This window comes from Salvia miltiorrhiza, chromosome 1 (assembly GCF_028751815.1).
Source record: "Salvia miltiorrhiza cultivar Shanhuang (shh) chromosome 1, IMPLAD_Smil_shh, whole genome shotgun sequence".
Classification (NCBI taxonomy): Eukaryota; Viridiplantae; Streptophyta; class Magnoliopsida; order Lamiales; family Lamiaceae; genus Salvia; species Salvia miltiorrhiza.
Window position 1 is genome coordinate 64,374,196 of NC_080387.1, and position 27,661 is coordinate 64,401,856.

A 27,661-nucleotide genomic window follows, 5' to 3' on the forward strand; every position below is an offset into this window, starting at 1 on the left:
CAAAATACACAAATCCAGAGATGCTTCTATCTTGATTTTTGGTGTGTCAATATTTTCCCCTGTACAATTAATTATTGCAAACCCCATAAAGCAAATGAATTTAATACAATTATTCCAGAGAAATTCATGCAGTTCCTTGTCACGTTATACATAAAATAATCACAACAAAATAAAATAATACGACTGAACTAATCCAAATGTATGAGGGAATTGAGGGTATAGAAAAAAAATGCAGAAACCCTAGAAAGGATTGCAAGACTTTTTAGGTTCTTCAAGTATCACATCATCATCTTCCTACCTATAAAACCAAGTCTTCCCTTCCGACAACAATCAACAACACAAAAAGTTTTCAATCTCTCTATGTTTCTTTGAAGCATCCCAGAAAAAGGAAAAGAGAGAGAGAAGGAAAAGCCATGGGAAGAGCTCCATGCTGCGACAAAGCCAACGTGAAGAAGGGGCCGTGGTCACCGGAGGAAGACGCCAAGCTCAAAGCCTACATCGAGACATATGGAACCGGTGGGAACTGGATCGCTCTTCCCCAGAAAATCGGTACATAAAATCACCTTAAAATGATTTATTTGTGTTCTAGATGATCATATCGATGATTGGATTTATTAAAGGTGTATTTTGGTTGGTGCAGGGCTGAAGAGATGTGGGAAGAGCTGCAGACTGAGATGGCTGAATTACTTGAGGCCTAACATCAAGCATGGTGGATTCACCGAGGAAGAAGACAACATCATCTGCAGCCTCTATATCAGTATCGGAAGCAGGTACTTTGTCTGTTTTTAAGCACATGCTTCAACTCAGATTCTCCGCACCAAAATTTTGGGATGAGTTGAGTTCAGCCTAAAATGCTTGTCGTTTTTCGACTGTATATGATGCTTTTAATTTGCTATTTATTTTTACGTTTCACAAATTTATTCGACTTGTCTTTGTATTCTTCTTTACATCATTTATTCTGTATCACAAAATTTGGAAGGGTTTCATTTGATGCACATTAATTTACTGCTTTTAATTTGTTCCGATCTAATACGCATCAATATATACAAACATAATTAATTAGGGTTTTGATGACGATTAATCACTTAATTAATTTTTTCTTGAAATTAGATGGTCTATAATTGCTGCTCAGCTGCCCGGAAGAACAGACAACGATATCAAGAACTACTGGAACACGAGGCTGAAGAAAAAACTGCTAGGGCGGCGCAAGCAATCGAGCACAAACAGGATGAGAATCGCAGGGCAGGAAACTAAAGATGGTAACGAAGAGGCCAGCTTGCAGAATCTGAGCAGTTCAGCCATGGAAAGGCTTCAACTTCACATGCAGCTTCAAAACCCTTTCTCCTTCTACAACAATCCTGCGCTCTGGCCTAAGATGATCCAATCCCATGATCATAGTCAGATTCAAAATCAAAACGCCCTAATCGACTCTCAACCTCCTCCTCCTGCTGATCAAAATTATAGCAATTTGAAAGACGACCAAGTTGAGATTGGCTGTGTCAATGGTTTCTCGTCATCAGAGAGCTCGTTCGCCTTGAACGGTGGTGAAGGAAGCAGTCTTGTTGAGCAAAATGGCGGAATTGAGATGAATACATCAGGGTTTACTCATGCTGAACTGGACGATCTGCTCAACGACAGATCTTCGAGTTTTCTTGCGGAAGAGATGGATGCGTCCAAGGGGAATAATCAAGCGTGGTGGCCTAATGAGTTCGCTGCCGGTTCCGCGCTCTTCAACTCTTGGGGTTCCACGAGTTTGGTTCATGATGCCAATTTTCAAGATTATGTGATAGGGTATAATATGCATTAATTAGGGTATGTATCATTTGTTATTGTTATATTGTCATTACTTCATAAACGATATGATCCAGAGACAAGTGGGAAGGAGTTGATCGCTGATGTTGTAAATTGGGTTAATAATATTGTGTTCATTTTGTCATCGGAAATTTATGTAGTCGAATGGACATTTCCTAATTATTTCATTTTAACTGTTTTGATTTGGAAGCAGGCTACTGATGATCGAATTATGATATTACTCCTACTTTTAGGATTCGGATATCGCTAGCTGTACTGTTGAATATCATGTCACATTGGTGGATCAATTTGGATTCCATGCACAATCGACAGAAATCGATCGACTTACCTTTGTATGTTTCATAAACTAATTAACATGGAACGCCACCTTACCTTTTGACTACTAATAATTATAAACAGAGTTTGCTATAACGAAAATAATACTCCCTCCGTTGCCAAAAACATGCGGTACTTTTAGTGCATGGCAAAAAATTTAGAAAATATTAGATTAATGTGTGTGAGTAGAAAAATGATCTCACTTGATTTTTAATTTGTTGTGAGTGAAGTGGTGTCAAAAATGAAAAATGAATGCTTTTAAAGACGTTCCAAAACAACAAATTGCACATATTTTTTGGAGATGGCGAGATTAGTAAATATTTAGAATAAAGTCATTCATTTTATTATTTTTTTCATACTAATATATATATATATATATATATATATATAGGAGGGGCTAAAATAAAAACACATTTTAAAATATAAAATATGAATCATTTTCAACCCTTAATTAGAACATCAGGATTTACGGTTGATTCATCACTTTGTTTGGTGATGAAATTGAGGTTTAATATAAAAGAAAAAGGAAAAAATAGCAACCCTTGAAAGCACAAAAAACCAAACTAAGGGCACGAAACTCTAAAAGAGATCGATAAACAAAAGACGACAAACAAAAACATCAAATAACTTTGTTTGATGAATTCATGGTTTTGAGTTTTAATCCCATACATGGTTTTGTAGTGATAGGGTAGCAAAATTTTAATTTTCGCAATTCAGACATGTACATATATAGAAAATTCATATACGTCCTATATAGAATTCATACATTTACATACGATTTCTCTAAGAATAAAATCTCAACAACTAGATTATGGGTAGATCAATGATGTAGATCTATTTATATTTTATACTCTAAGAACTGTTTTTAGCCTAGCCCTCCTCTCTATATATATAAGAAATACAATAAATTATTTTAATAATCGTAGTATCCACTTTAATTGCTCAACATTTTATAATGATTTTTTATATTAACTAGCAGAGATGACGTGCATCCGCACGTAAAAAGAAATTATATTTTAATAAATAATTTTTTATGAGTGTAAGTTTATATTTTATTTTATTCTAGTATATTTATCATTTTTTCTGAATCAATATAATTTTTTTAGATTATAATATTCTAAAACTCATAAAATTGAAAAAAAAAAACTCATCTAAATTTAATATAAAAAACACGACCAAAAAGAAGATAAGATTGATATGAAATTCATGTTTATTTCTAGGTTTCATCTTTATATAATTATTTTAATTATGAGGATTCTAGCAAAAGTAAACTTCTAATAAAACTATTAAATCGAATATCCTTTGTATTGTAATTCTAAATTATTCAATTTATAGAATTAAAAATACTAACTTCGAAGAGTTCTAGTGAATACTAATGAATTAAAAATGCTACTACCTAAATAATTATTAAAATATAAATTAACATAAACAATAATATATTGCCAAATTCATTATATGTACAATATATATTAAATTACACAATTGACCTTAAATTAATTAAGTATATATAAGGGATATAACAGGGAAATCAAATTTTGTAAAACAAGGCTATTTTATAATAGGTATCGATTTGTTAAGTTTGTATTATTTTTGTCTCATTTTCCTTTCTTAGTTAATTTTCAATGTTGAATTGAGTCAATCCTCAAGTTGAAGTCAAATTTGAAGTATTAATAATGAAAATTAGTTTAATTTTTTAGAAGATAAAATAATTAAAAAAAACACATAAAGGTAGGTCTGTATATGTTTTCAATATACTTGTTGTTGAATTAATGGAATGTGAAGAAATATTTATTATAGTAATTGGCTGAATTCTAATATTAAACCCATTAAAATTCTACTTTAATTAACATAAAAATGAATTGTACAAACTACGAAAATGCTAAAGAAAAAAAAAATGATTTTGGGGCTCCCACCCCTAAACCCCATGATAGTTTGAGATGCCATGCATTGAGCTTCCCTAATGTTAAATTCATGATGTGCCCCTACTCATCTCCATTCGCTTATCCAATTACAAGGTATAAAAAGTAAGGAACAATGAAAGTCGTCGTCGGACCTTTTTCTTTGAGAGGTGATGCAGACTGTTATGTTCGTAAATAATAAATCAGCCATAGGATTGTGTTTAGCAGCCCATAGGAGATTGTGTACACGTACAATAACGACAACACAACATGTCTATTCTATTAGTCTTCACTTGAACATTGATGTACAAATTAGTTTAGTCCATTGACGCCGCCTACCAACAACTTACTTACGTTCAACTTTGATTCCAAATAATAATAATAATAAGAAGTAAATAATGCAAATGCATCAACAATTGAATAACTCCCAGCGCCTAACTCTGAAAGACTTTTAAGCCCACTTAACTCAACTATATATAGCCCAAACTTATTTCTCTGTCCTTCCTAGAGGCCCAATCATTATCTCTCCATCTATAAATAAGAATGTTACGTAAGAAAATGTTCCGGATTTCTGTTTAAAGTTGAGGTTTTTACTTTTTAAGTGTGTTGGGAGCTACAATGGTAGAAGAGTTCATAAAAGTATTTCAATACATTCTAAAGAAAATCCAATAATAATAATAATAATAACAATAACAATAATATTCATTCCATCCCACGAATCTTGACACGTATTTCTTTTTGGGCCGTCCCACGAATCTTGACATATTTTCAAATAAGATAATAATTATTACCTTCCCTCTCCTACTTTATCACTTTTATTGTCTTCTCTCTTTTACTTTATCACTTTTATACTTTATTATCTATACACTTAAACACTGATCTACAATTTCTTAATTCTCGTGCCCAAACCAAACGTGTCGAGATTCGTGGGATGGAGGGAGTACCATTTTGTAGCGAGCGCTGGATTAATTAAAAGCTTGCTTCATTTGCGTATTTCTTTTATGGAAAGTTGAATTGGATTCGGCTCATTCGTATACAGTTGGTACTTAGTAGATATAATGGGTGCATATATATTTGTGTATCAGACCTTATATATATTGAACAAAACCAAAAGAATACTCCATATAAGAGACATCAAACAGCTGGAATCCCAATTCTACAACACCAAAAATCCCTCTCAAACACCAACACAATCCATTGATTGCTAAGGTGTCAGTTAAAAAACCTTAAGCGAGCTATGCTCAATGCTCAGCACAACACACAAACGCGACTCCCCCATTTTCTTCTCTCCCTCCAATTCATGGCAAAATCCTACATCAGCATCATCATGATGATGTTCCTCATCTCTCCATTCACTATATCATGTATGTATCACCCTCTTGTACAATTAAGATTCAATTATCGTGCGATTTATAAATTAAATAGTAGTATTGCAGGTTGGGTAATCTATCCGGAGCGATGTAACCCTGGGTGTATGGAGATATATCAATGGGCGTCAGGATTCGCAAGCCTTCATGTTCCGAAATACACAGTGCAGATTGTGAACGAGGCATGGAGCGTTAAGGGAGTATATGATGTCCAAATATCTTGTCCCGCCTTCGCATCAACGACTCTCATTAATCCCAGAGTTTTTCGACGCCTGGATATGGCCAACTGTCTCCTCAACGATGGCCGGATTATTAGTCCCGGCCAACTCATTACTTTTGAATATTCCAATATACTTCCTTTTCCTTTCCTCGTTACCAGTTTGAAATGTGTATGACGAGATCACCTCTTGCTTTTCTGCATCTTTAATTCATTCATTTATTCTTCTTATTGCTATTCCTATTCTACCCATTAACTTGTTACCTGTATTCATAAATTCATCCACCCTAATTGGACCAACCAAGTCGACCATGGACAAAAGCTAAGCCCAATTTTGACTGTTGCAGCCCATTCATATATACAATCATCATCGCCTCTATAAGTTCTTTTACGGGCCCAAAATCATATATATACTTTTTCAAACACAAAGCATAAATATACAAATTCTATCCATTAGGATAATTTTACCCTTATATCCCCTTAACATTAAATTTAATTATAATTTTTTTTGTTAAAAAAAAATACAAGTTTCCCCACCATACCACTGTCAGCCGATGACCACAATTGCGTTGCGCCTCCACGTCACCTCATATTTGAGTTATGTTCAGTGCTCGACGCTCGGTTACTCGACACTGAACATCAACATCATTGAACTATTCCTCGACACTCTAGCAATGAGTGTCGAACATTGCGTGTCGAGCATCGATCAATAGTTCAATTTGAAATATTGCTTGACATTCGAGTGTTGAGCACTGAACTTAACTCAAATTTGAGGCAACGCGGAGGCGCAACAAGATGAGGTGAGGATGGAGGCACAATGAAGCAGAGGTGGAAGGCAGCGAATCTGAAGAGAGAGAGAGAGAGATAGAGAGAGGTGGGGTGAATATGTGAAAGCGTAACAAGCCAAAGGACGGTGCAGTGCGTCAGGACTCAAGACGGAGGGGAGAGGTGGCGGATATGGAGAGAGAGAGAGAAAGAGAAAGGGGAGGGGGATAGAGAAACATCTGATGGGGATTGATGGAGGCTTGTTCTTTTTTCTTTCTTTCTTTTTAAGTTTTTAATTATTTTATATTGTGAAAATTAAGGGGCATTCACTTTGCATGATTGATAAGATGTATGATTGAGTATTTTTATCCTTAAGTGTAGGATTTCTCTCATCCCATCCTTTCAATGGAATAAGAATCAAACAAAATTAACTTAAATGATAGAAATAATAAAAGACCTTGGAATATCTCAAAGTTTCAATCCATCAACGTAAACAAATAATTAATCTTACTATTTTTATCTATCAATGCTAATCCTTTAAAGATAATGCTCCTTAAGGACGTGTTTGGTTGCATGGATTAGGGAGTATTAGTGCTTTTATACGGGTTATTCCGTCTGTTTGGTATCCCCTAAACACTACACAGATGGCCCGGAAATGAGGCACGGCCCGGGGTAAAAATACTGTAGCATCTGGTTTGTGAATCCGGCACCCCCCCTCCGTTACCTTTACCCATTTTGAACAGTGACCCATATTAAATTTTGCTTTGCCTTAATTGCCCTCAATTTTTTAGAACAGAATTCAAACCAAATTCTGTTTACCCATTTTTCAATCGGTATAATTAATCATCATCCCCTCTTTCTCGGCTTCTGCCGCCGCCTCGACGGTGTCGCCGTCGCCGGAGACGCCGCATTTCCTTCTCTCTCTCAACATTTCTTTCTCCTGATCCTCCCTCATCTCTCGCCCTCTCTCATCCCTCAGTCGCGTTCTCTGTCACGCCAGCACAGTCGACGCCGCACCATCGTTTCTTTGAGTTCTCTCTCTCCTTCAACATATATTCCTCTTCCGGTCAACAGCAACGGCCTCCATCGCCGCCCCCTCGTCGACAGCAGCATAACGCAGCCGCCGCCTCCCCTTTTCCAGATCTGGCGCCGGCCGCCCCTACTCTTTCTCCGTCGGTCACCGTGTCGCAGGCAGCGCTCGGCGTCGTCGTCCAGCCGTCTCCCTCTCCGCTTTTCCGGCTGTCCAGCAGCCATTCACCCCAAAATAACTCTCCTTTGCTTTTATCTTTTTCTGGTTTTCAGCAAAATAAGATGACCCTACGAACAAATGGCATTTCCTCTCTCTCCTCTCTCTCTCTCTCACACACACACACACAAAGACACAAATGAAAATGACGATGATTTCTGCCATTACAAAATTATTTTGGGGACAAAATGGGTAAGGACATTGTTATCTAATTTTTAACATTGGATACCAATCGGAAAACTGCTTAAACCCAATAATTAATCTTATGAGTCAAACACACAATCAATAGTAATTAATCTTTGTTTAACTAGCTTATCTAACCGAATTTAATCAATACTGTTATATCTAGCCCAAGATACCAAACACGCCCTAAGAGTATAAATGTCAAATTTAACAACAAGTGATTATTATTTACTCCATCCGTGCAATTACTAATGTCCTACTTTCCATAATGGGATGTCCTATTACAAATATCTCCTTTATTTGGCAACACATTCTCTCTCTCTATACCTAATATTCAAATAATTTTTACCAATCCACTTTATATACTTTCTACACATTTTTTAATCTCTGTGTCCAAAAGTAATGGGACGGAGGGAGTATATATTTTAGTTTGTATGAGTATTTTTTTTTTTCTTTAAGAATGCTAAAACCTAGAAATAATCCATTTTTCAGATGCAAATTAATTAGATTAATATTCAAACAAAACTAAATCTAAATAAAATGAAACTACAGTTCACACCTATGTGATACTTGAAAAAAAAAATATGCCTATCAAATTAATCAGTACATTGAGTATGCCTGAATATCTATGTTCAAATTAAAGTTTAAATAAGAAGTCATTCAATGTAATTTGGTTTATTTACAGATCCATGCTATAGTTGTATGCTATAATTGTTTCATCCCTTAATATGCAACTTCCTAATACGACTCGAGGAAAATATCATTACGTATTTATATTGATTTCGTTATTTCTTTTGCTGTTTAGTTTGATCCTAATTAAAGGTCTGATGATATACATTTGCACAACTTTTTTTTTTTTGAATTATATTGCACACAGGCGGATTGAACCCCACGTAGGCGGAACCACTACCCACACAAAGGTGGGAAAACTATCCACACAAGGGTGATAAATTTACATGGGAACCGCACGCATGCGAAATTGAACCCAAGAGATGAGAAAACTACCCACACATAGGCGGAATCACTACTCACACAAAGATGGAAAAACTATCCACAGACAAGAGTGAGAAAACTACATGGGATTGAACCCAAGAGGTGAGAACCACTACTGACAAACATGGTTTTCGTACCGAACAAACGGACTGCGCATAAAGCTCAGGACCCCGCGGTCCGGGCCGCGGCCACGGGCCTGACCGCAGGCCTCTGCTCCAAAATTGCCCAGTAAGCCGCGGTCCGGGCCGCGGCTGCGGGCCGACCGCGGGCCTCTGCTCCAAAGCAGTCCAGAACATTTTTGGCAATCACCCGCGGTCCGAACCACGGCCGCGGGCTTCGACCGCGGTCTCCTCTCCTTCCGGCTACGTTCTTGGCCGCGGTTCATGCCGTGGTCGCGGGAAAAAGGCGGGATAGACGCGATTTTTGCCCCAAAACCCCCTTTTCCCCCTCTTTTCTCACATGATTCATTACACACACCCATTCCATCTTTCCCAATCCTCCAAACAAATACCCTAACCTCCATTAATGCTCACACCTACCTTTTGAAGAAGCATTGAAGATGAGAGAAGATTCAAGAAAGCCCATTAATAGAATTTGTTACTCATTACTCTTCCTTTCATATATGTTCTTCTTTGATTTAAGTATGTTGTTTGTGAACATGGTAGGCTAAAACCCCCATTGGTTTGGGGGTTAGGCTAGTAGATTATGTAATGGATTGATTATTATGCTTAATATATGTCTTGATTACTTCCTTGTCATTATCTTTTCAAGCCCTAGTTTTCTTTCTTGTATGGATTGTTGGCCACTTTCTATGCATTTCTCATTTGTGATTTGAATCGAGAGAGGATAATCATAATAGATTAGGTGCTTGAAACATATTGACTTAATAAACCGGGAGGTTGAGAGTTGGGTGAGAGTTTATCGATCTTATTGTGCTTTTGGGAGTTATAGGTTAGAAGTTGACCGGGGACGGCAACTATGACCCGTAATCTACCGTTTTAGTCGTCCGGGAGGGGGCTAGAACTAGTTGGGAGATCACTCTAGATAAATAGGAATATCAAGACTAATATTGAGCTAAATTGAAGTCCATTCCTAATCCATCGATGCATAATCCCTAAACCACATTCATCACATCTTAATACACTTTGCCTATTTGATCTTATTTGTCTTTGAATTTGCTTGATAATTGTTTAGATAACCAAACCATTCACCTCATTGTTTAGTCTAAATAGCTATAGCATAATGAATTAGAATAATCACTAGATTGAACTACCCACATAAAGGTGAGAAAACTATCCACACATAAAGATGAGAAAACTACACCACATTCAGACGAGATTGAATTGAAGACCTCTCGTAAATGAGAGTCTTTAGGTGCCTCAACTTTGCCACTTGAGCTAGACCTCAATGATTATTATTATTATTATTATTATGGTTGTTGTTTTCCTTTTCGTTTAATAATGAATAATATTCCCAAATTCATAATAGCGGTGTGACAGTACTGCCAGATTGAGGGCAAAATTGAGAACTTTCACGCTCTCTGAAGCATCATTATCAAATGCAAACAATGGCTTATCACTTACATCAACATTATATTTAATCACACAAGTTGGATCTTTAATTTATTTCATTTTGCTTATCACATTTATCCACGTACATCATATTTGCAAATAATTGCGAGCATGTCTGCCAAAGTCCTTAAATAATTTATTACTAATAACTTAAGCCGTCCTCGGCTATTAAGACGAAAAATGACAACTCTCACAAAATTACAAATGATATACACTTTTTGCCTTTAAAAAAGTGGTAATTGGAAGAAGCGTTGGTTGGTGATCTACTTATTGCATGCCAAATTTCAAAATTTGATTTCTGTCCTTCACTTCATTAAGATTCATAAATATCTATAAAGTGTGCCTTTTTCTGATAGGGAAATGCCGCAATGGCATTACCGTCCGTTTCGATTGGACTTTTTTGTCATAATGGTGAAAACAATGTAATTTTTGAAAGTACTTAGATTATTCAAGTATAAGTATTAAAATTAATTTGGGTGCCGACGTCCGTGATCGAGGTTTTATTCCTTGAATTTGTTCCATGTTTTTGTACTCATTTACGGTCTAATACTACAATAAAATAATTTAACAGTTAAGTTATTTTTATGATATATATTTATAGTTAGTTTTTGAAAAAATTATTTTCGTTAATATTTAATGTAATATAATACTCTATCTGTCCCATTAAAAATTATTTTCATTTAACGGTGGAATTATTTTCATAATATATCAAAATACCTTTAAATCGTAGCTGACATGGCAACCAGATTAATTGGCGTGGCATGATCGGCAGTGCAATGAAAAGACGTAGTTGCACATTTTCTAAAACGTCGTTGTTTTATGTTCCAACATTTTATAATTTTTGTATTTTGAGGAACACTAGCATGAATTAGGTTTTTTTTTTTTTTTTTCACAACAGAAAGGATGGGACGAAACGACGATGATGCGGAAAAATGTGGTCGCGATTGTGGTTGTTCACACCGAGAGAGCAAGATGAAGTCGAAAGGGGGGCAAGACCTGTGCTATCGTGTGGCTGAGTTAGACAGTGATGTACACACATATTTCAATGTTTCTAATGTCAATATGCTATCAATTTTATAGGAAATTGTGTGTTTGATGGTTAATTTGAATGTATATTGATTTATTGTCGAGACTTATTACTTCCTTTATATTTGTGAGAATTTTCAGGAATATTGAAGCTTAATTTGAAAAAATGGTCTAAATGGAAATTGAAGTTCATCCTAATATGAGTTCCTGAGCGCAAATAGATCAAAAATCGAAACAAAATCATTGTGCAAAGCTGAAATCCCATGCGGCCGAGACGTACAATCTGATCACTGAAATACTAGCAATAAAATACTCCAACTAAATGATGCAATGGATAGCAAGTAGTAAGTCGAGTATCATATCCGATAGGGACTGATAAACGAAAACACAATGAATAATTATAATAAAGACTAAGTCAATATCCACGCAATCAAACAAAAATATGATGAAACATTAAGACTAAACTCAAGCAATGCAAATGAATAAAATCAGATTAAAAGAACCAAGAAAATAAAAGACTGATCCTAGGGAATGTATAACGTTAATTAAACCTATGTACTTAATCTATTGATTCAATTACCAATTTAATCCAGCTCTGATGGAAGATCACAACCTTATTCATAATCTTCTCTAACGAACAACTTTGAAAGTAGATTAATAAATTTCCTATCACATTCAAGGATCAAGAGAATAAATTAACTTCAAATAGCTCATGAAGAATAGCTTCCTCTAGCCCACCTATCACATTCAAGTCTCTAGGTAAAACTATATCATGCATTTCTAAATCGGCTGAACAATTATCACATTCCAGTTTCAAATTGAACAGCTAGAGATACAAATTATTAATCAAGTAATTTACAATAAATCAAGCACTGAAAATCATAAATCGGGAATTGGAGGGCAAATTGATATCAATAAATCAAACACACAAATTCAGTTAACTACATACAAACCCTAGCATAAAAAAATAAAACTAGTCATACATAATTATATAAATCAAAAACATAATTAAAAATAAAGCAATTGAAAAGACTGAAATAAATAAAACCCAAAAAGAATTTTGAAGGACCTATAGACACATGGGATAATTATAGTGCAACACTCGAAAATACAGATAAAAGCCCCAAAATATGCAAAAACGTGGAGAAAACAATGATTTCGGCTACCGGAACAACGATTACAAAAGCGGCCGTCGAAATCGACAATTGTGCTCGACTTTCTTGTTTCGGCTCTATCACCCTCGTCTGAGCTTCGATTTGCAATTCGTTTGCGCTCACAAACTCGTATCGAAATGATCAACAACTTTAATTTAGACCATTTTACCAATTTCAGTTTCAATATATTTGTAGATTTCATCAAATTACGAGCAAGTATCACATTTTACAAGATAAATCAAATTAAACACGAAACAACTATCAAATACTCAATTTCCTACATGGTGAAACATAAAAGGGTGAGTATCTATCTAATCGGTGAATTGTGAGTAAATCGTGAATTATACCTAGTTTTGATCGGAGAAGACAAGAAAGAGTAATCGGAATTTCTAGAGCACGAGAGTAAAATGGCTGCTTGATAGTAAAAGATCACGTAAGGTTACAAAGAGCACGTATGCTGTTATTTATAGATTACAAGTAAAGGGGTAAAATAGTAAAATCAACATTGGAGCATGCGCCTTGCATGGTCGGGGGCAAAATAGTAAAACTGACTTCACGCGGGAGATTTCCCCGCGTTTTTGGTGATTCCTCTGGTGAAGACCATTCCTCTGGCGAGAGCGGCTTCTTTGGCGAGGGTGGTTCTTCTGGTAAAGGCGGCTCCTCTGGCGAGTGTGATCCCTCTGGCGAATGTGATCCCTCTGGCGAAAACCATCTCGCTGCATCCCGTGATTCCCCTAGTAAAGTCATTCCTCTGCTCTACATAAATTACTCCTCATCACTACAAAATTGACATCACAATAACATTAAGTTTCATAGAAAAGTGAGTGTTATCATGACCGCATGCTGGGGCCGCATGGTTCACCGAATCTTGCTGTTTTGGGCGCGCCTCGGGCCACATGTTTGTTGGGTTTGACCGCGTTTTGACAATTTTTTTTGCTTAAAAATGATTTACACTTGATTTCTTCAATACTCGACATCTTGACCTATAAATAAATACCCCTTGAAAGCTTGAAGAAAGAAAACCGAGCTTTTATTTTATGATTTTCTATATTGTGGAGCTTGAGAGACAAGAAGAGAAGAGAAGATCTGTGGAGTGAAAGCAACAGATAGCGAGATTCTACAATTTTTCCTCCGAATTTTATTCTTTATGGTTTTATTCTCCATTATTTATGGTTTTCTAGTTTACATGTCAATGTCTTGCTAGTAATCTTTTGTTTAGAGTTAGGAAGTAAACAAATTATGAATTTTTTATTTTATTTAGTTTGATTAATCTAGACATACTCTTTCATTTTCATGTTCTTGTGCATATTGTTTGCTTAATTGAATGATCACCAATTTTGCATGACTAATTGCATTAATTTGATATCGAAAGATGATTATTAATGCTTGAACTAAGAATATGGAACATGCTTTTAAATATTAGTCGAGAGGACTTAAGACTTGTGTGATGGCTTCAATGCCATGAACTATTGGGAGTTATATATTCAAAGTACCAGGGACAGAGCCAGGAATTTTATATAAGGGGGGCGAAGTTTTTCAAAATCCAAAGTATAAAAACTTAATATATATTTAATATTATCTGGAATACTCCCTCCGTCGTCCACGATAAATGTGCATGGTGTGGATGAGAGATGTGTATAAAGTGAACAAATGGACTCATCAAATTAATTTATTAGATGATTGATAAATTATTTATGAGATGATTTTATTGTCAAATATTGTATAATAAGAGTAAAAATATAAAGGTATAGTATTTCCTAAAATAGAAATACCATACTTATTGTAGACAGACAAAAATGACTAAAAGGCCACACTTATCGTGGACGGAGGGAGTAATATTTTTCGCATAATTTACAAATATTTTGTACATTAATATTTTTTGAAAATTATAAAGATAAATTATATGGTAATAATTACTAAGAACAATTAATTTTAAATTTGATCAATTATATAGAAACAACGAAATAAATACATAAATTTAATATTCTAATTTAGACTTATGCAACTAATTTCAATTTTGACTATATAATTTTAGTAATAATTAACATGCATATCTATAGTGAATTTTAGTACTTAATCAATTCAACACTATCGATGACATTCATCGTATTCAATCACACAAAGTTCCATACATAATCACTTTTTCTCCTCCAAATAAAATTTCATTATTGATTTTATATATCCAAGGATATAGTGAATTATTTACTTAAGTAAAGTCCAAGCTATTTAAATTAAATTTTAATAATTTGAGATTCAATTTGAATAATGAAATTAGAAATTGGTTAAGATGATGTTATGGTCTAATAATTAGACTTTTATATATATATATATATATATATATATATATATATATATATTAACTGCAAAAATTTATAAATATTTATAATATGTATACATATATATAAAAAAAGGTTGGAAATTTAAGGGGGGCGGCCGCCACCACCTTCCATCCCCCTAGCTCCGTCTCTACAAAGTACGATCCGAGGATGATAGTCTTGCATAGTTGCATGTAATCTACGGTTTGTATATTATGGGAGTAGGTATAGATTTAATTCACGCTTATCTTAGCAAGAATCGGCCTTCGCATGATTAATCGATTTGAATTATCTGACTTCCTGAATTTGTTGAAATCGAAAATCTAGGATATCTTTATCTCCATAATTTCTCCCATCTGTTATCTTGTGTGATTTTTATTGTTCCTGTTTATTTCAATTATTAAAACCACCCAAATTTACCATTAATTCAGATAGGAGAATATAGTTTATAGTAATTACTTAGTTATCAATATCTGTAGAATACGATCTTGTTTGCCGATATACAATTGCACCCGTACATTTGCGGTGTAAAATAAATTAGCGAACATATGGCGAAGGTGAAGGAAAGGGAACACACACTTGTTTTTCTATTTTATTTTTTAAGAATTCAATTCATTAATTTAAAATAAAATTTAGATTTAAATTATTAGTAAATATTAAAATAATATAATATATAATAAAGAGTACTTTAGTAAGAGGATTTATGTCGGATTTTGATTTGTCGGATGCAAAATCAGAAAGAATACAACATTAATGTATTTATAATGCATATTTTAAAGTTCGAATGCAAAATAAAAAATGAAAAAAATTCGAATATTTACAAATCAATACCCCAATTCTATTACACCTAAAAACGTAACTATTTTTGTGACATGCCACTTACCGTCACAAATTTATAATTTCATAATCAAAGTTTAACAAGTCATAATTAAAATATAATTATTTCTTAATTAGAGTTTAATAGATTTTAATAAGGGTTTAATTACTCATAATTATATATTGACCTATACCTATATCCATAATTAAAACTCAGTGATTTTTAGAGGAATTAAAACTTAATAATTGATTAATTGATAGATTCAAAAAAAAAACTTAATAATTGATTTCCATATATCTAATGAATTAGTATTAATTAAAAAAATATCCGCACAATACGGACCTCTTTACGGGAGTGCAAGCAACTCTTCATTTAAAAATGGGAATTATTATGAGTTTTGTGAAAGTTGAGACAAAAACTATGTAAATATTGTATTTTCTCTCGTCATTTATATAGTTCCATATAATTATAATTTTAAAATGTTAAAATTAGTCTATAGTTTATGAACACAGAAAACTGATAAATTTTCGAATTAACTGTTCTCTTAAACAAGAAAATGAAAAAAAAAATTAAAAAGAAGAAGAAGAAAGGGCTCGGTCAATTGAAATGCATTTATTAAAGCATTTTATAGTGCAACGACTCATTTAGACCGTTCAAATTTTAATAGTTTTCTAGTCACAAGATTTATCGTACACCGCTAGTGAAATCAGATAGCGACATCTTGGAATATTCAGCATTTGTTAATCTTGAAATCAGCTTCATCGATATCAAAAATACCATTTTCTATCTATCATGTGCTTTAGATATTTTTAACTCATTGTAATGATTAGGCGATTAAATAAATACCTAAACCAATATGAACCGTCGAATATACCATCTTGTCAGCTGTCAACTACCATGTTCGATAATTAGATACACCAAATAATAATACTCCATCCGTCCCATCATTTTAGTCTCTTATTTCATTTTGAGATGTCCCAAAAAGATATTTCACTTTTTTAATTAATACTCCCTCCATCCCGACTTTTGGTATCCAGTTGAGAACGGCACGGGTTTTAATAGAAGTGATTGATGTGCTGTGAGTGGAATAAGGGTCCCACATTTTATGTGAGAGTTAAAATAATTAAAGTGGAGTAAGGGCACCACCTACTTTTACCAAAAATAGAAATGGATACTAAAATGTGGGACGACCAAAAAAGGAAAGTTGGATACTAAAAGTTGGGACGGAGGGAGTACTATATAAAAATACTCCCTCCGTCCGCCAAAAGTATTCCACTTTGGCCGGGCACGGAGTTTAATAAAATGTGTGATGATGTTGATGTAGTGGAGAAATGGTCCCACCACTTTATGAGATGTGTGGTTGAGATTGAATTTGGGGTGAGTTTTTTGTAAATAAAGAGTGTTTGTAAGGATAAAATATAAAGGTGGATGGTGAGACCATGGCTTAAAAAAGAAAGTGGAATACCTTTTGCGGACGCCAAATATAGTAATTGTGGAATACTTTTGGCGGACGGAGGGAGTATTATTTTTACTTAATTAACCTTATTTAATGCTTCACTTAAATGTGAAAAGGATGTGTGAAAATAATAAATAAGGGTATAAAAGATAAAAATATAAAAATTAAATGCATTTTCTTAATATGTGTGAAAAATGGGAGGGGACTAAAATGGTGGGACGGAGGGAGTAATAATATCGATATGTCCAAAAATGTCATCATAAAAAAAGATTTTTTATTTTTTTGGGATCATCATATACATGATTGATGTAAGCAGTATTTTGCCATTAGCTTTTGGTTCAGGTGTTGTATGCGTAAAATGATTAGGGTGTGTTTTATTTGATTTTAAATTTATATAAAAAAAATGAGAGATTCAAAAATTTCTCTTTTAATCTCCTTTTTTTTTCCTTCATTTTTCACGGTTCACCCTTTGGAATAATATTATTATACAAAAAAAAATCATTACACAAAAAATTGAGAGATAATACTCCATCCGTCCCATAAAGCATGACCCAATTCCTTTCGGTACGGAAATTAATAAATTGGTATTTTGCGTGTTAAGTGTGGTAGGTGAAAAGGTGAATAAATGATAATTTTTTTTGCCATTTTTAAAAATATGTCAAGTTTCGTGGGACAAATCAAAAAGGAAACTGGGTCATGCTTCGTAGGACGGAGGTAGTATTATTTCTTCTTTGTAGAAAATGAGGAAAAATAAAGAAAATACTTATAGAGAGAATTTTTTTTAATTACTTTTTTCATAATAAACTTATAATCAAATATAATAGAAAATCGTAAAATTAGCTAATGCAATACACGTATCAAGTAATTTTGACATAAACTTTAACTAACATCTAACCCGTCGAAATTCGACGAGAATTATTTTATATCATCATTTATAATTATTTTATGTTATTTTTATTACTATAGCATATGAAATAGTTTATATATAAATTATTTCTTTAATTAATTTGATATGATCAAATTAAATTAGTAATACAATATTTGAAATAATATTAATCTTAATCACTTTCGCCAATTAAATGTAGGTTGTTGTGATAATAGAAATACATTTTTATATAAATATTCATTTGATGAACTTTATAAAAAGTTGATGTGGGATTGAAGATATATTTTTAGAAGAAAAAAATATGTAAATTTAAAGTATGATATGATGTACGATTGATGTGTCGCATCTGCTGTTAATCGTATATCGATAATATTTACTCTCTCCATCCCTCAAACATTTTTTTTCTATCTTGGTTCGTCCCCAAAACATCTTCCTAACCTATTTTTGAAAACAATTTCACTAATTATTATTCTTACAATTTCACTTTTTGTGGTACTCGTTCTCCACTTTCACTATCACTTTTATAATTTCACTTTTTGTGGGACCTATTCTTCACTTATCAAATAAATAACTAACTTTTATTAAAATTAACTCGTGTCATCCTCTCTTAGGAAGATGTTTGGGGGACGGAGAGAGTATTAAGTTTGTTCAAATTTGAACAAATTTTTTAAATTTGACGGATAAGAAATAATTTAACTAAACATATGTCATCTCAGTATCATCTCATATGGACCTAATAAGACCAAATAATCATATGAAGCTCTAAAGACCACATATGACATTTGTACGTCAAAATTTTGAAAATCATATTCTTTGGAGTTTGAAATACCACATCTGAATTTTGAGCATCATCTTGTATGGAGCTTGAAGATTATAACTTACTTGTGAGTATCATTTTGTCTAGAATTTGTGAAACTATAATTAAGTTATGAGAATAATCTCGCCTCAAACTTTAAACAACATCGTCAAATTTGAAATCATATTCAATCATATATATATATATATATATATATAGTTAATTATTTAAGTAAATACATCTATATATAAACGTATTATACATATTAATTTGTGAGTATGATGTGATGAACTTAAACTAATATTATATAATAAAATAAAATACAAATATAAATCTTTTTTAGATATGGAAATTGGTTAAAAATTTAGAAAAAAATAAGAATGAATGAAAATTGAAGAAAAATAAAATAAAGTGATTATACGGCGCCGCGTAGGATAGGATTTATTTTGCTATTATATATATATAGATAGATTGGGCATAGACATGTATTTTATTTATTTATAACATTTAGTTAATGAATATCTTTTCTGAAAAATGAATTGACATTTGAATTGATTGCTTTTCGTGGATTAATTTATTGGTGTACTTTATTTAAATTTTAGTCGCACTTGGAACAATCTCAATTAAATGGGTATAAGGATTCCTATTCTGGATGCCATCATTTTATTAAGTTAAAATTTTCAAGTGAAAAAAGGTGGATTGTGAGGCATGATGAGTTCTTGTTGGTCATTGAGTTTATATATATAAGAAAAGTTGGTATGAGGTTGAGAGGGATTTCAGGCGTTTGAAAATAAACGAATGGACCCTCGAAGTGCTAATGTGTTTTAATTTGGCTGGGTTCCGATAATCAAATGGATATGTAGGATTTATAATTAAATGGATATGTTGGATTTATCTAATAGTTTTATATAATTATTTAATAGTACAAACTTTATCTAATAGTTTTATATGATTATTTAATAGTATAGAATTTATCTATAAATTTATATGATTATTTAATAGTTTTTAAATGTAAAAATTGATTAGAAATGTATAAATAAATAAGAATGAATGAGAATTGAGGAAAAATAGAATGAAGTGATTATACGATGCCACGTATGATAAGATTTATTTTGCTATAATGTAAAAAAAAAATTGATTAGAAATATATAAATAAATAAGAATGAATGAGAATTAAGGAAAATTAGAATGAAGTGATTATACGATGCCACACAGGATAAGATTTATTTTACTATAATATACGTAGGATTATATACGTCTTGCTTTGCACATAATAGAGCCGTATTTCCCACCTTTCAGTTTGGGCTTCTTCCTTTTCTCCCCTTCTATATAACAAAAAGAAATTGTAAATGGGAAAAATTAGTTATAAAAAACTAATTATAAAGAGTCTTTGATATACATATATACTAATAAGTACTCTCTCCGTCCGCCAAGATTATGTCACAATTACTATATTGGGCGTCCGCCAAGATTATGTCGCTTTTCTTTTATGGCAATGGTCTCACCACCTTCTTTAATATTTTATCATTACTAACACTCTTTATTTACAAAAAAACCACTCAAAATTCAATCTCAACCACTCATCTCATAAAGTGGTGGGATCATTTCTCCACTACATCAAAATCATCATTAATTTTATTAAATCCCGTGCCCAAGTAAATTGTCATAATCTTGACGGACGGAGATATTACTGGTAGTTTCTTACATGCCGTGAAAAAATATATTGCTATATATAAAAAATATTGTCGGCACTACAACTGAAGAGATAATAGAGATTTGAAAATGGGATGGCATGTTCCTGTCATTCACTAGCCAATTTCAGTACTTTTGCATGACAAGCAGAGTATATATCTGTTTGTATCAACTTTTATACAACTCTTTAAATAGAAATCATATCAATAATGTTAACGGCCGGTTTGCTACTCTCTGTCGTAGTTCATAATGTTACGCATATATATAGATTCCAAAGTTTTTTTAGGCCATAATTTTGACTGTTTTGTAAATGTAGGATAAATTTTTTCGGACTTACAATTGTAGGATAACTTTTTAAAAATTGAGCATAAGTAGGATAAATTGAGCTCAAAAAATCAATTTGTCCTGCAATTGCAAGCCCAAAAATTTATCCTGCATTTGCAAAATGACCAAAGTTACGGTCCTAAAAAAACAAGAGAGAAGATAGAATTTTTTAAAAAAAATTTAATCTCTAAATAAATATAACTTTTACAATTCAAATCAAATATTTACATACAATATGTCAAATTAAAGCTCTTATTGTGATCTTTAATTTGATATGCATATTACATATTTTATAATTAGTCGAATTTTACAATTTTAGAAAGAAATAAAATAAAATAATTAAAAGATAAAAAAATAAAAAAAATATAGTTTATAAATAAACCTTGAATTTTATTATAACTCCAAATTTCCCACTCAAATTGAAATCTTGTCTTTTTAAGGGTTATTTTATTTCCTTTTTTCTTCCCCTATATTTTCTTTTCTTGTGTGGCAAAACAATTAATATCTTGCCACTCCAAAATTGTCGCTCAAAATATTTAATATGCATATCAAATTAAAGATCACAATAAGAGCTTTAATTTGATATATTTTATGTAAATATTTGATTTGAAATGTAAAAGTTATATTTATTTAAAGATTAAATTTAAAAAAAAAAAATCTTTCTTCTCTCTCTCTCTTTTAGGACGGTAACTTTGGTCATTTGGCAAATGTAGGACAAAAAAATTTGGGCTTGCAATTACAGGACAAATTAATTTTTCGGGCTCAATTTGTCCTACTTATGCTCAATTTTTGAAAATTTGTCCTATAATTGCAAGCCCGAAAAAATTTGTCATACATTTGCAAAACAGTCAAAGTATATGCATGTAAAACATGTAATTTTTTTATGCATGTAAAAATCAGTTTTTCAAAAACAAAAAAAAAATTGGGGGTTGGGGGGGGGTCAGTGGTCAGAAAATCAGTTTTTGAGAAAATAAAAAAATAAAAAAAAAATTGGTGGGGGGTGGGTGGGTGGGTGGGTGGGGGGTGAGGTAGGGGTGGGTCAGTGGTCAGAAAATCAGTTTTTAAAAAAATAATTTTTTTTTTGGGGGTGTGGGGTGGTGGGGTTGGGGTGGGGTGAAATCTTATGCATTTTTATATGAAACTTTATGCATTTTTATATGAAAGTTAATGCATTCTCGTATGAAACTTTATGCATCTAAAATATACCTATTTTGAGAAAATCTAATTTTTTTTTTTAATTTCGAAAATTACATTTCAGTTTTACCCCTCTCCAGATTTTGCCTTGAAATGCCTTTATGCATCTTGATGCGCCACATGTCATAAATGCGTGGTCTAGATTTGGATTTACGGATCTATTATAAGCATTGGATACTACATGATCCCATTCCTATATATATATATAGGGAGAGGTTCAAGAAAGAACCATAAATAAAAGAAGACCGGAGAACCATTTTCAGTCATTCGATCATCAAGATCTACGGTGGATGCATCATCTTGTTGGATGAATGCAGATCCTGAGTTCGAATCCTGAAGGGAGCAAATTTTTTTATTTTTTTGAGTGCATTAATATTAACAGCGAATGCATTAATTTTTACAGTGAATGCATTAGATTTGATGGTTCTCACGTTCTCACAAATATATATATATATATGGTGTGGTTCTAGAGAGAACTATTTTATTTGTGAGAACGTGAGAACCATCAAATCTAATGCATTCACTGTAAAAATTAATGCATTCGCTGTTAAAATTAATGCACTAAAAAAAATAAAAAAATTTGCTCCCTTCAGGATTCGAACCCAGGATCTGCATTCATCCAACAAGATGATACATCCACCGTAGATCATGATAATTGAATGACTGAAAATGGTTCTCCGTTCCCTTTTTATTTATGATTCTTTCTTGAACCTCTCCCTATATATATATATCCTTGTAATCATCGTATTCTATTTTATAAGTGTACGTTTCCATCCAACATATCAGTAACATATATAACTGTCATTATGCACATAGTTTTTTTTATTGGACTATTAAAATAAAGTATGCAATGAAACATATAGTGGAAAACAATGCTCTATTACCTTAGTAAAGTTGTTCACGCCACCAACCTGGGTCGTGTTGCTTTAAGGCTTAAGTTCCCATTAGGCACTTAATTTTTATTATACTCCAAATATTGTTACTATTTATATATTAATTGATTTAATATTCTACTTTTGAAAAGCAATATTCTATTTTGAAGATCATGTACCAAATCCGTATTATTTATTCTACCAATAACACCAAACAGTTTGTCATAGTAATAAATAATTTGAGAATTTTTTTCTTTCAATCTTCCCTTTTATAACATGAATCCCACTCGCATATATAGTCTTTAAACTTGGAATGTTTGCCATAAATTGCCAAGTCGATTAGTATAACATAATTGAGTGCAACTTTGGAGTGGTATAAAATGAAGAAAATCATTGAAAACCATGTATACACAAACACAATGGCATATGGTAATGCAAGAACTAAGAGATGATCATCTCTTGATAGAGATATGTCTAATTCGGTCCAGCACGAGCACATAGCTATAAGCTGGATTCACTCATGCATCCCTTAACTTTTCACACACAGATTCATGACATCTCATCGTGTTTTCTCCCTACGCCACAACTGGAATGGACGAGTCGAAAACTCTAGCACAAGCCTTCCTTGCCTGCAACAACAAACCATATGGAGTAGTATATATTAATGAATCCAACTCCAATTATCGAAAACATTAATTAATTAGTGTATGTATTGTATCCTTAATTACCTCTGCCTCCCAATTGGTCCGGAGAGCTATGATGGACAGGAAAAACGTCTGTGCGAAAACTGCAGCTATGATTCCAGTCCATAGTCCCTGAGTATCAAATTCAAAAATTAATTACAAATAATTTAAAGGTAAAACTAGGCGTATGCAATGTACGTACCTTTCCACCGAGGTGCAGCACAAATGCCAGCACGACTCCGAGGGGGATGCCGATCAAATAGAAGGACGCCAGGTTCACCACGGCCCCGATCTTCTGCCAACCACATCCTCTTGCAATTCCTGCGCCACGTTAATTACAAATTTATTAAGTTGCTGGAATCTTGAATAATACGCTCATTTTTTATATTTAGATTTTTTAATTGTATCTCCCCACAGTTTATATATAAACTAAATCTAATCTTGCCAATCTTGTCCGTCCAAATTTGTTTAAGAAAATATAAACGTAATTTCGTCCGTCCATATATATATATTCTTCAAAGCATAGCGTACCACTGAGAACAGAGAGAACTCCCTCTGCCAAGTTGGCGATGGCGATGAGTATCATCATATCGGAAACATAAGAGATCACATCTGGCTCACTACTGAAGCAGTAGCCCCAAACATTGCGCCCCAAGATTATGACCACCACCGCCACCACGCTCTCCACCGCCACCATCAACGTGGCCATGCGCACCGCTAGGCGAGCTGCTTTAGGCCGCCCTGCGCCTAACTCGTTGGCCACACGGACGCTGGCAAATACTATTAATTAGTAAGCATGATTTGAGAAAAGGTGATTAATGAATTAATATACTACCTTATTGCACTGCCAAGTCCAAGGGGTATCATGTAAATCATGCCGTTTGTGTTGAGGCTGATGGAGAGAACCGATGTTTCCAAGGTGGGATTCGGCAGAAGACCAGAAACAATAACCATGATCTCATAGGACCATATCTCCAAGCTATGTACAGAAATACATATAATTAATGAAGTGGTGCATGAATTGCATGTTTGAGGTAGCGAATACTGACCACACCATAATAGCTGAAGGAATGGCGAGCCAGATGAACTTGGAGAGATTGTGCAGCGCCTCTTTGGAAAAACCCTTCCAGGTGTCCCTGCAAGCTGGGGCCATGGTGATGTAGAGGATCAAGAAGACGTCATTGGTCCAATAGGAGACGCCGTTAGCGAGGGCGGCGCCTTTGCTACCGAGGCCCATTTTGTTGATCAAGAGCCAGCATATGGGGACGTGGCAGAGCGTGGTGATGCCGGAGGTCAGCATCATCGGCACCACATTGTTCTGCGTCTGAAGGAATCTGAACTGGCACTGCAGCAGCGCGAAGGGGAAGATGGAAGGGATCATGTAACGGGCGTAGACGCCGGCTTCCGCCGCGATCGCCGGATCCTGCCCCAGCAGCCGGAGAATGTCGCCGGCCGTCGCCCAGATGCATGCCAGCGGCACGCTCACCAGCAGCAGCACGAACATGGCGCGCTGCATGTGGATTCCCAGCATGTGGTACTGCTTCGCGCCGTATGATTGGCCGCAGTAGGTGTCCAAGGCGCACGCCATTCCAACCTTGAAAGTAAACATCAATCATCCCTTGCTATTTCATGTTTAGGGTATATATATGGGGCTTACCAGCAGACTGAAGCCCGTCACGGACGCGAAGGAGGTGGCCATGGATGCGCCGGAGAGGGCCAGCTCGCTCACGTGCCCAACGAACATCACTGAAATCGTTTGTATCAGTGACAACAATACGTTCACGAACATCATCGGACCTGCCAGGAACAATTGTAACTTGGCTTCTGCTACGATTTCATCATTTGTGAATTTTGCTTTCGATTCCGCATTGTATTCCTTTACAACCAACGGCGTTACAAGATCGGATTTTTCGACTAGAGACGCCATTGTTTTTATTTTTTTTTCTCTCTCTCTCTCAGTTTCTTCCTCTCCACTACCTCGGTTTGACACTCTTTAGTGTAGTGGGCAAGCAATAAAATCAACATATCACTCTTTATACTAAAGTTGCTCACTAGGTTCCAGTTTGCGGTGAGATTTAAATATATATAAATCAAATCTTAATTGATTATTTTAATTTAATTTTGTGTGATTTGATTTCATTGGTTGCCTGCAGCCAACTACAGTACTCTACCGACGTTGTTGCATTGTCATACATCTCATTTTCTTATTCAAACATGATGACTATATAGCTAGCTCGGTGAACATCATATGGCTGAAGATGATTGTAATTAATTAATTTCTTACTGAAATGATATCGACATTCCGATGGCCTTATTTATCTTTTTACCGTTAGTTGTATCATATCTTCACCAAAACCCAATTAAATAGAACGGTAATTATTTTTGCCTGGTCCAGGTTTAACTAGGAAGCATCATATGCAAGCGTATGTGAAACATTTTTTTTTTGTCTCTTATAGAAAACTTTCTTATTAATCTGATTTTTCCATTTTTAATCATCACATGCACCACTAATAGCTAGGCTTGTGAAAATGTTGAACTCCATTTCGGAATCTGAATTAATTCAATCAGATTTTCTTTTTCCTCATGTTTTTGTAATTAATATTTTAAGAGGTTAATACATCATCAATAAACGTATGTATATAGATATATAAAATACAATAAATAATAGACCGCAATAACATGATTAAGCCATATGTGTACATGATGAGCAATATAATAACTCTTATATGAATTTGCACTTGTTGGTGTCTTTTTCATATGTTGGTGCATATTCAAATTTTATATAATTAACTATTGATTCTTTGAGCGTTATTATTAATTTCCAGGAAAGAAAACAGCCGCACAAGTACTTTCATATATAGTGAATACAAAAATATTTAAAATTTTGTTTAATTGTCCTAATCAGAAATTATATACTACCACCACCAAAAGCTGTTGCATTTTGTGTAAACCAAATGGACGCTTCAAAGAGAACATTGTTCATATAGTTATACAACCCGCTAAACAGTGCTTGGTGTCCATATTTGGAAATGAATTGATTAATATAATTAAGATAAATAATACTTTCTCTATTCCATAAAATTTGAGCAATTTCTTTTTGGCACGAATTTTAAAAAGCTACTAGTATTTTGTGTGTTAAGTGTTATAGGTGAAAAAATGAAAAGTGTGAATAAAGGGAAAAACTTTTAATTACTATATAAAGAAAGTGCTCAAGTTTCGTAGACAATCAAAAAAAAAAATACTGCTCAAGTTTCACGGAACGGATGGAGTATAATGAATAGTTATTGTATCATTAAGATTAGTTTATTTCAAAAAAAAAATAATGAAATAAAATAGAGCGCTTTATCTCGCGCGGGCCCTTTTAATTAATAATAAGGGGTATAAAACGCATAGATACCCAAATTATTTAGTTATTATTCAGGTTTATATGATCCCGGTCAAACATGCTCTTAAAATTGAGATAACTTTTTGGCTTACAATTTCAAGTGTTAATTATTTAACATTTTGTTTATGATCACTATGAATACGATAACCAGTAACGAAAGCTACTTAAAGATACGTAATGATGATTTCAGTTGCTCGATCGCAAGGAAGCTGAGAAATCACAATTATAATAACAGTGTAATAACTCTCGATATTTCGTAATAGAAAATATGGATTATGGCCAAAAAATACACGAAGTTTAATGAAAATTGTAATTTTTACTTAAACTTTAAATTAAGCCAAAAATACACAAATTTATATTTTAGTTACAATTTTCACCTGATGAGTTTGATTTCTAGCAAAATTAGAGCTTAGTTGACAGTCGAAAGTTCACATGATGTTGGTCTAGCTTCCGATGATGAGAAGTATTTAGAAGTTCAGAGGTCTAAGAAGTCAAAAACTAAAATATTTGATTTAATTTCGACTAATCCGACTCATGTGAAAATTGCAACTAAAATATAAATTCATGTATTTTTTATTTTAATTGAAAATTTATGTGAAAATTTTTAATTTTCGTAAAAAAATTGTGTATTTTTTTTGCCATAATCCATAGAAACTATAGAAATCTTGAAATTAAAGGGATTAGAAGCCATCGA

At 33.5% G+C, this 27,661-nt stretch overlaps 2 protein-coding genes and 1 long non-coding RNA gene across 3 annotated transcripts; 2 read left to right on the forward strand and 1 right to left on the reverse strand.

The window, feature by feature from the left end:
* The first annotated feature begins 181 nt into the window (after positions 1–181).
* On the forward strand, positions 182–1,979 carry LOC131004944 (transcription factor MYB36-like). The gene is made up of 3 exons (XM_057931719.1): positions 182–549; positions 641–770; positions 1,111–1,979. The coding sequence occupies exons 1-3, from the start codon at positions 414–416 to the stop codon at positions 1,805–1,807; spliced, it is 963 nt and encodes a 320-aa protein (XP_057787702.1). The 5' UTR covers positions 182–413; the 3' UTR covers positions 1,808–1,979.
* Positions 1,980–5,051: 3,072 nt separating this feature from the next.
* LOC131004949 (uncharacterized) lies at positions 5,052–5,840 on the forward strand. The gene is made up of 2 exons (XR_009095171.1): positions 5,052–5,389; positions 5,462–5,840. It is a non-coding gene; the product is annotated as an uncharacterized LOC131004949 (long non-coding RNA).
* Positions 5,841–23,252: 17,412 nt separating this feature from the next.
* Positions 23,253–25,637, reverse strand: LOC131004956 (protein DETOXIFICATION 16-like). Its single transcript, XM_057931732.1, has 7 exons — positions 25,240–25,637; positions 24,632–25,176; positions 24,418–24,561; positions 24,114–24,352; positions 23,785–23,903; positions 23,628–23,714; positions 23,253–23,528 (listed from the first exon to the last, which is right to left on the reverse strand). Exons 1-7 carry the CDS (start codon positions 25,507–25,509, stop codon positions 23,475–23,477), a joined length of 1,458 nt encoding a protein of 485 aa, XP_057787715.1. The 5' UTR covers positions 25,510–25,637; the 3' UTR covers positions 23,253–23,474.
* Positions 25,638–27,661: the final 2,024 nt, after the last annotated feature.

Excerpts from the sequence above, each read along its gene's own strand:
- LOC131004944 (XM_057931719.1), top strand. The coding sequence starts at position 414 with ATGGGAAGAGCTCCATGCTGCGACAAAGCCAACGTGAAGAAGGGGCCG. Across the intron at positions 550-640 it reads CGCTCTTCCCCAGAAAATCG|GGCTGAAGAGATGTGGGAAG; the intron begins GTACATAAAATC and ends TGGTTGGTGCAG. Across the intron at positions 771-1,110 it reads TATATCAGTATCGGAAGCAG|ATGGTCTATAATTGCTGCTC; the intron begins GTACTTTGTCTG and ends TCTTGAAATTAG.
- LOC131004956 (XM_057931732.1), bottom strand. The coding sequence starts at position 25,509 with ATGGCGTCTCTAGTCGAAAAATCCGATCTTGTAACGCCGTTGGTTGTA. Across the intron at positions 23,904-24,113 it reads AGTTCTCTCTGTTCTCAGTG|GAATTGCAAGAGGATGTGGT; the intron begins GTACGCTATGCT and ends AACGTGGCGCAG. Across the intron at positions 23,529-23,627 it reads GGACCAATTGGGAGGCAGAG|GCAAGGAAGGCTTGTGCTAG; the intron begins GTAATTAAGGAT and ends TTGTTGTTGCAG.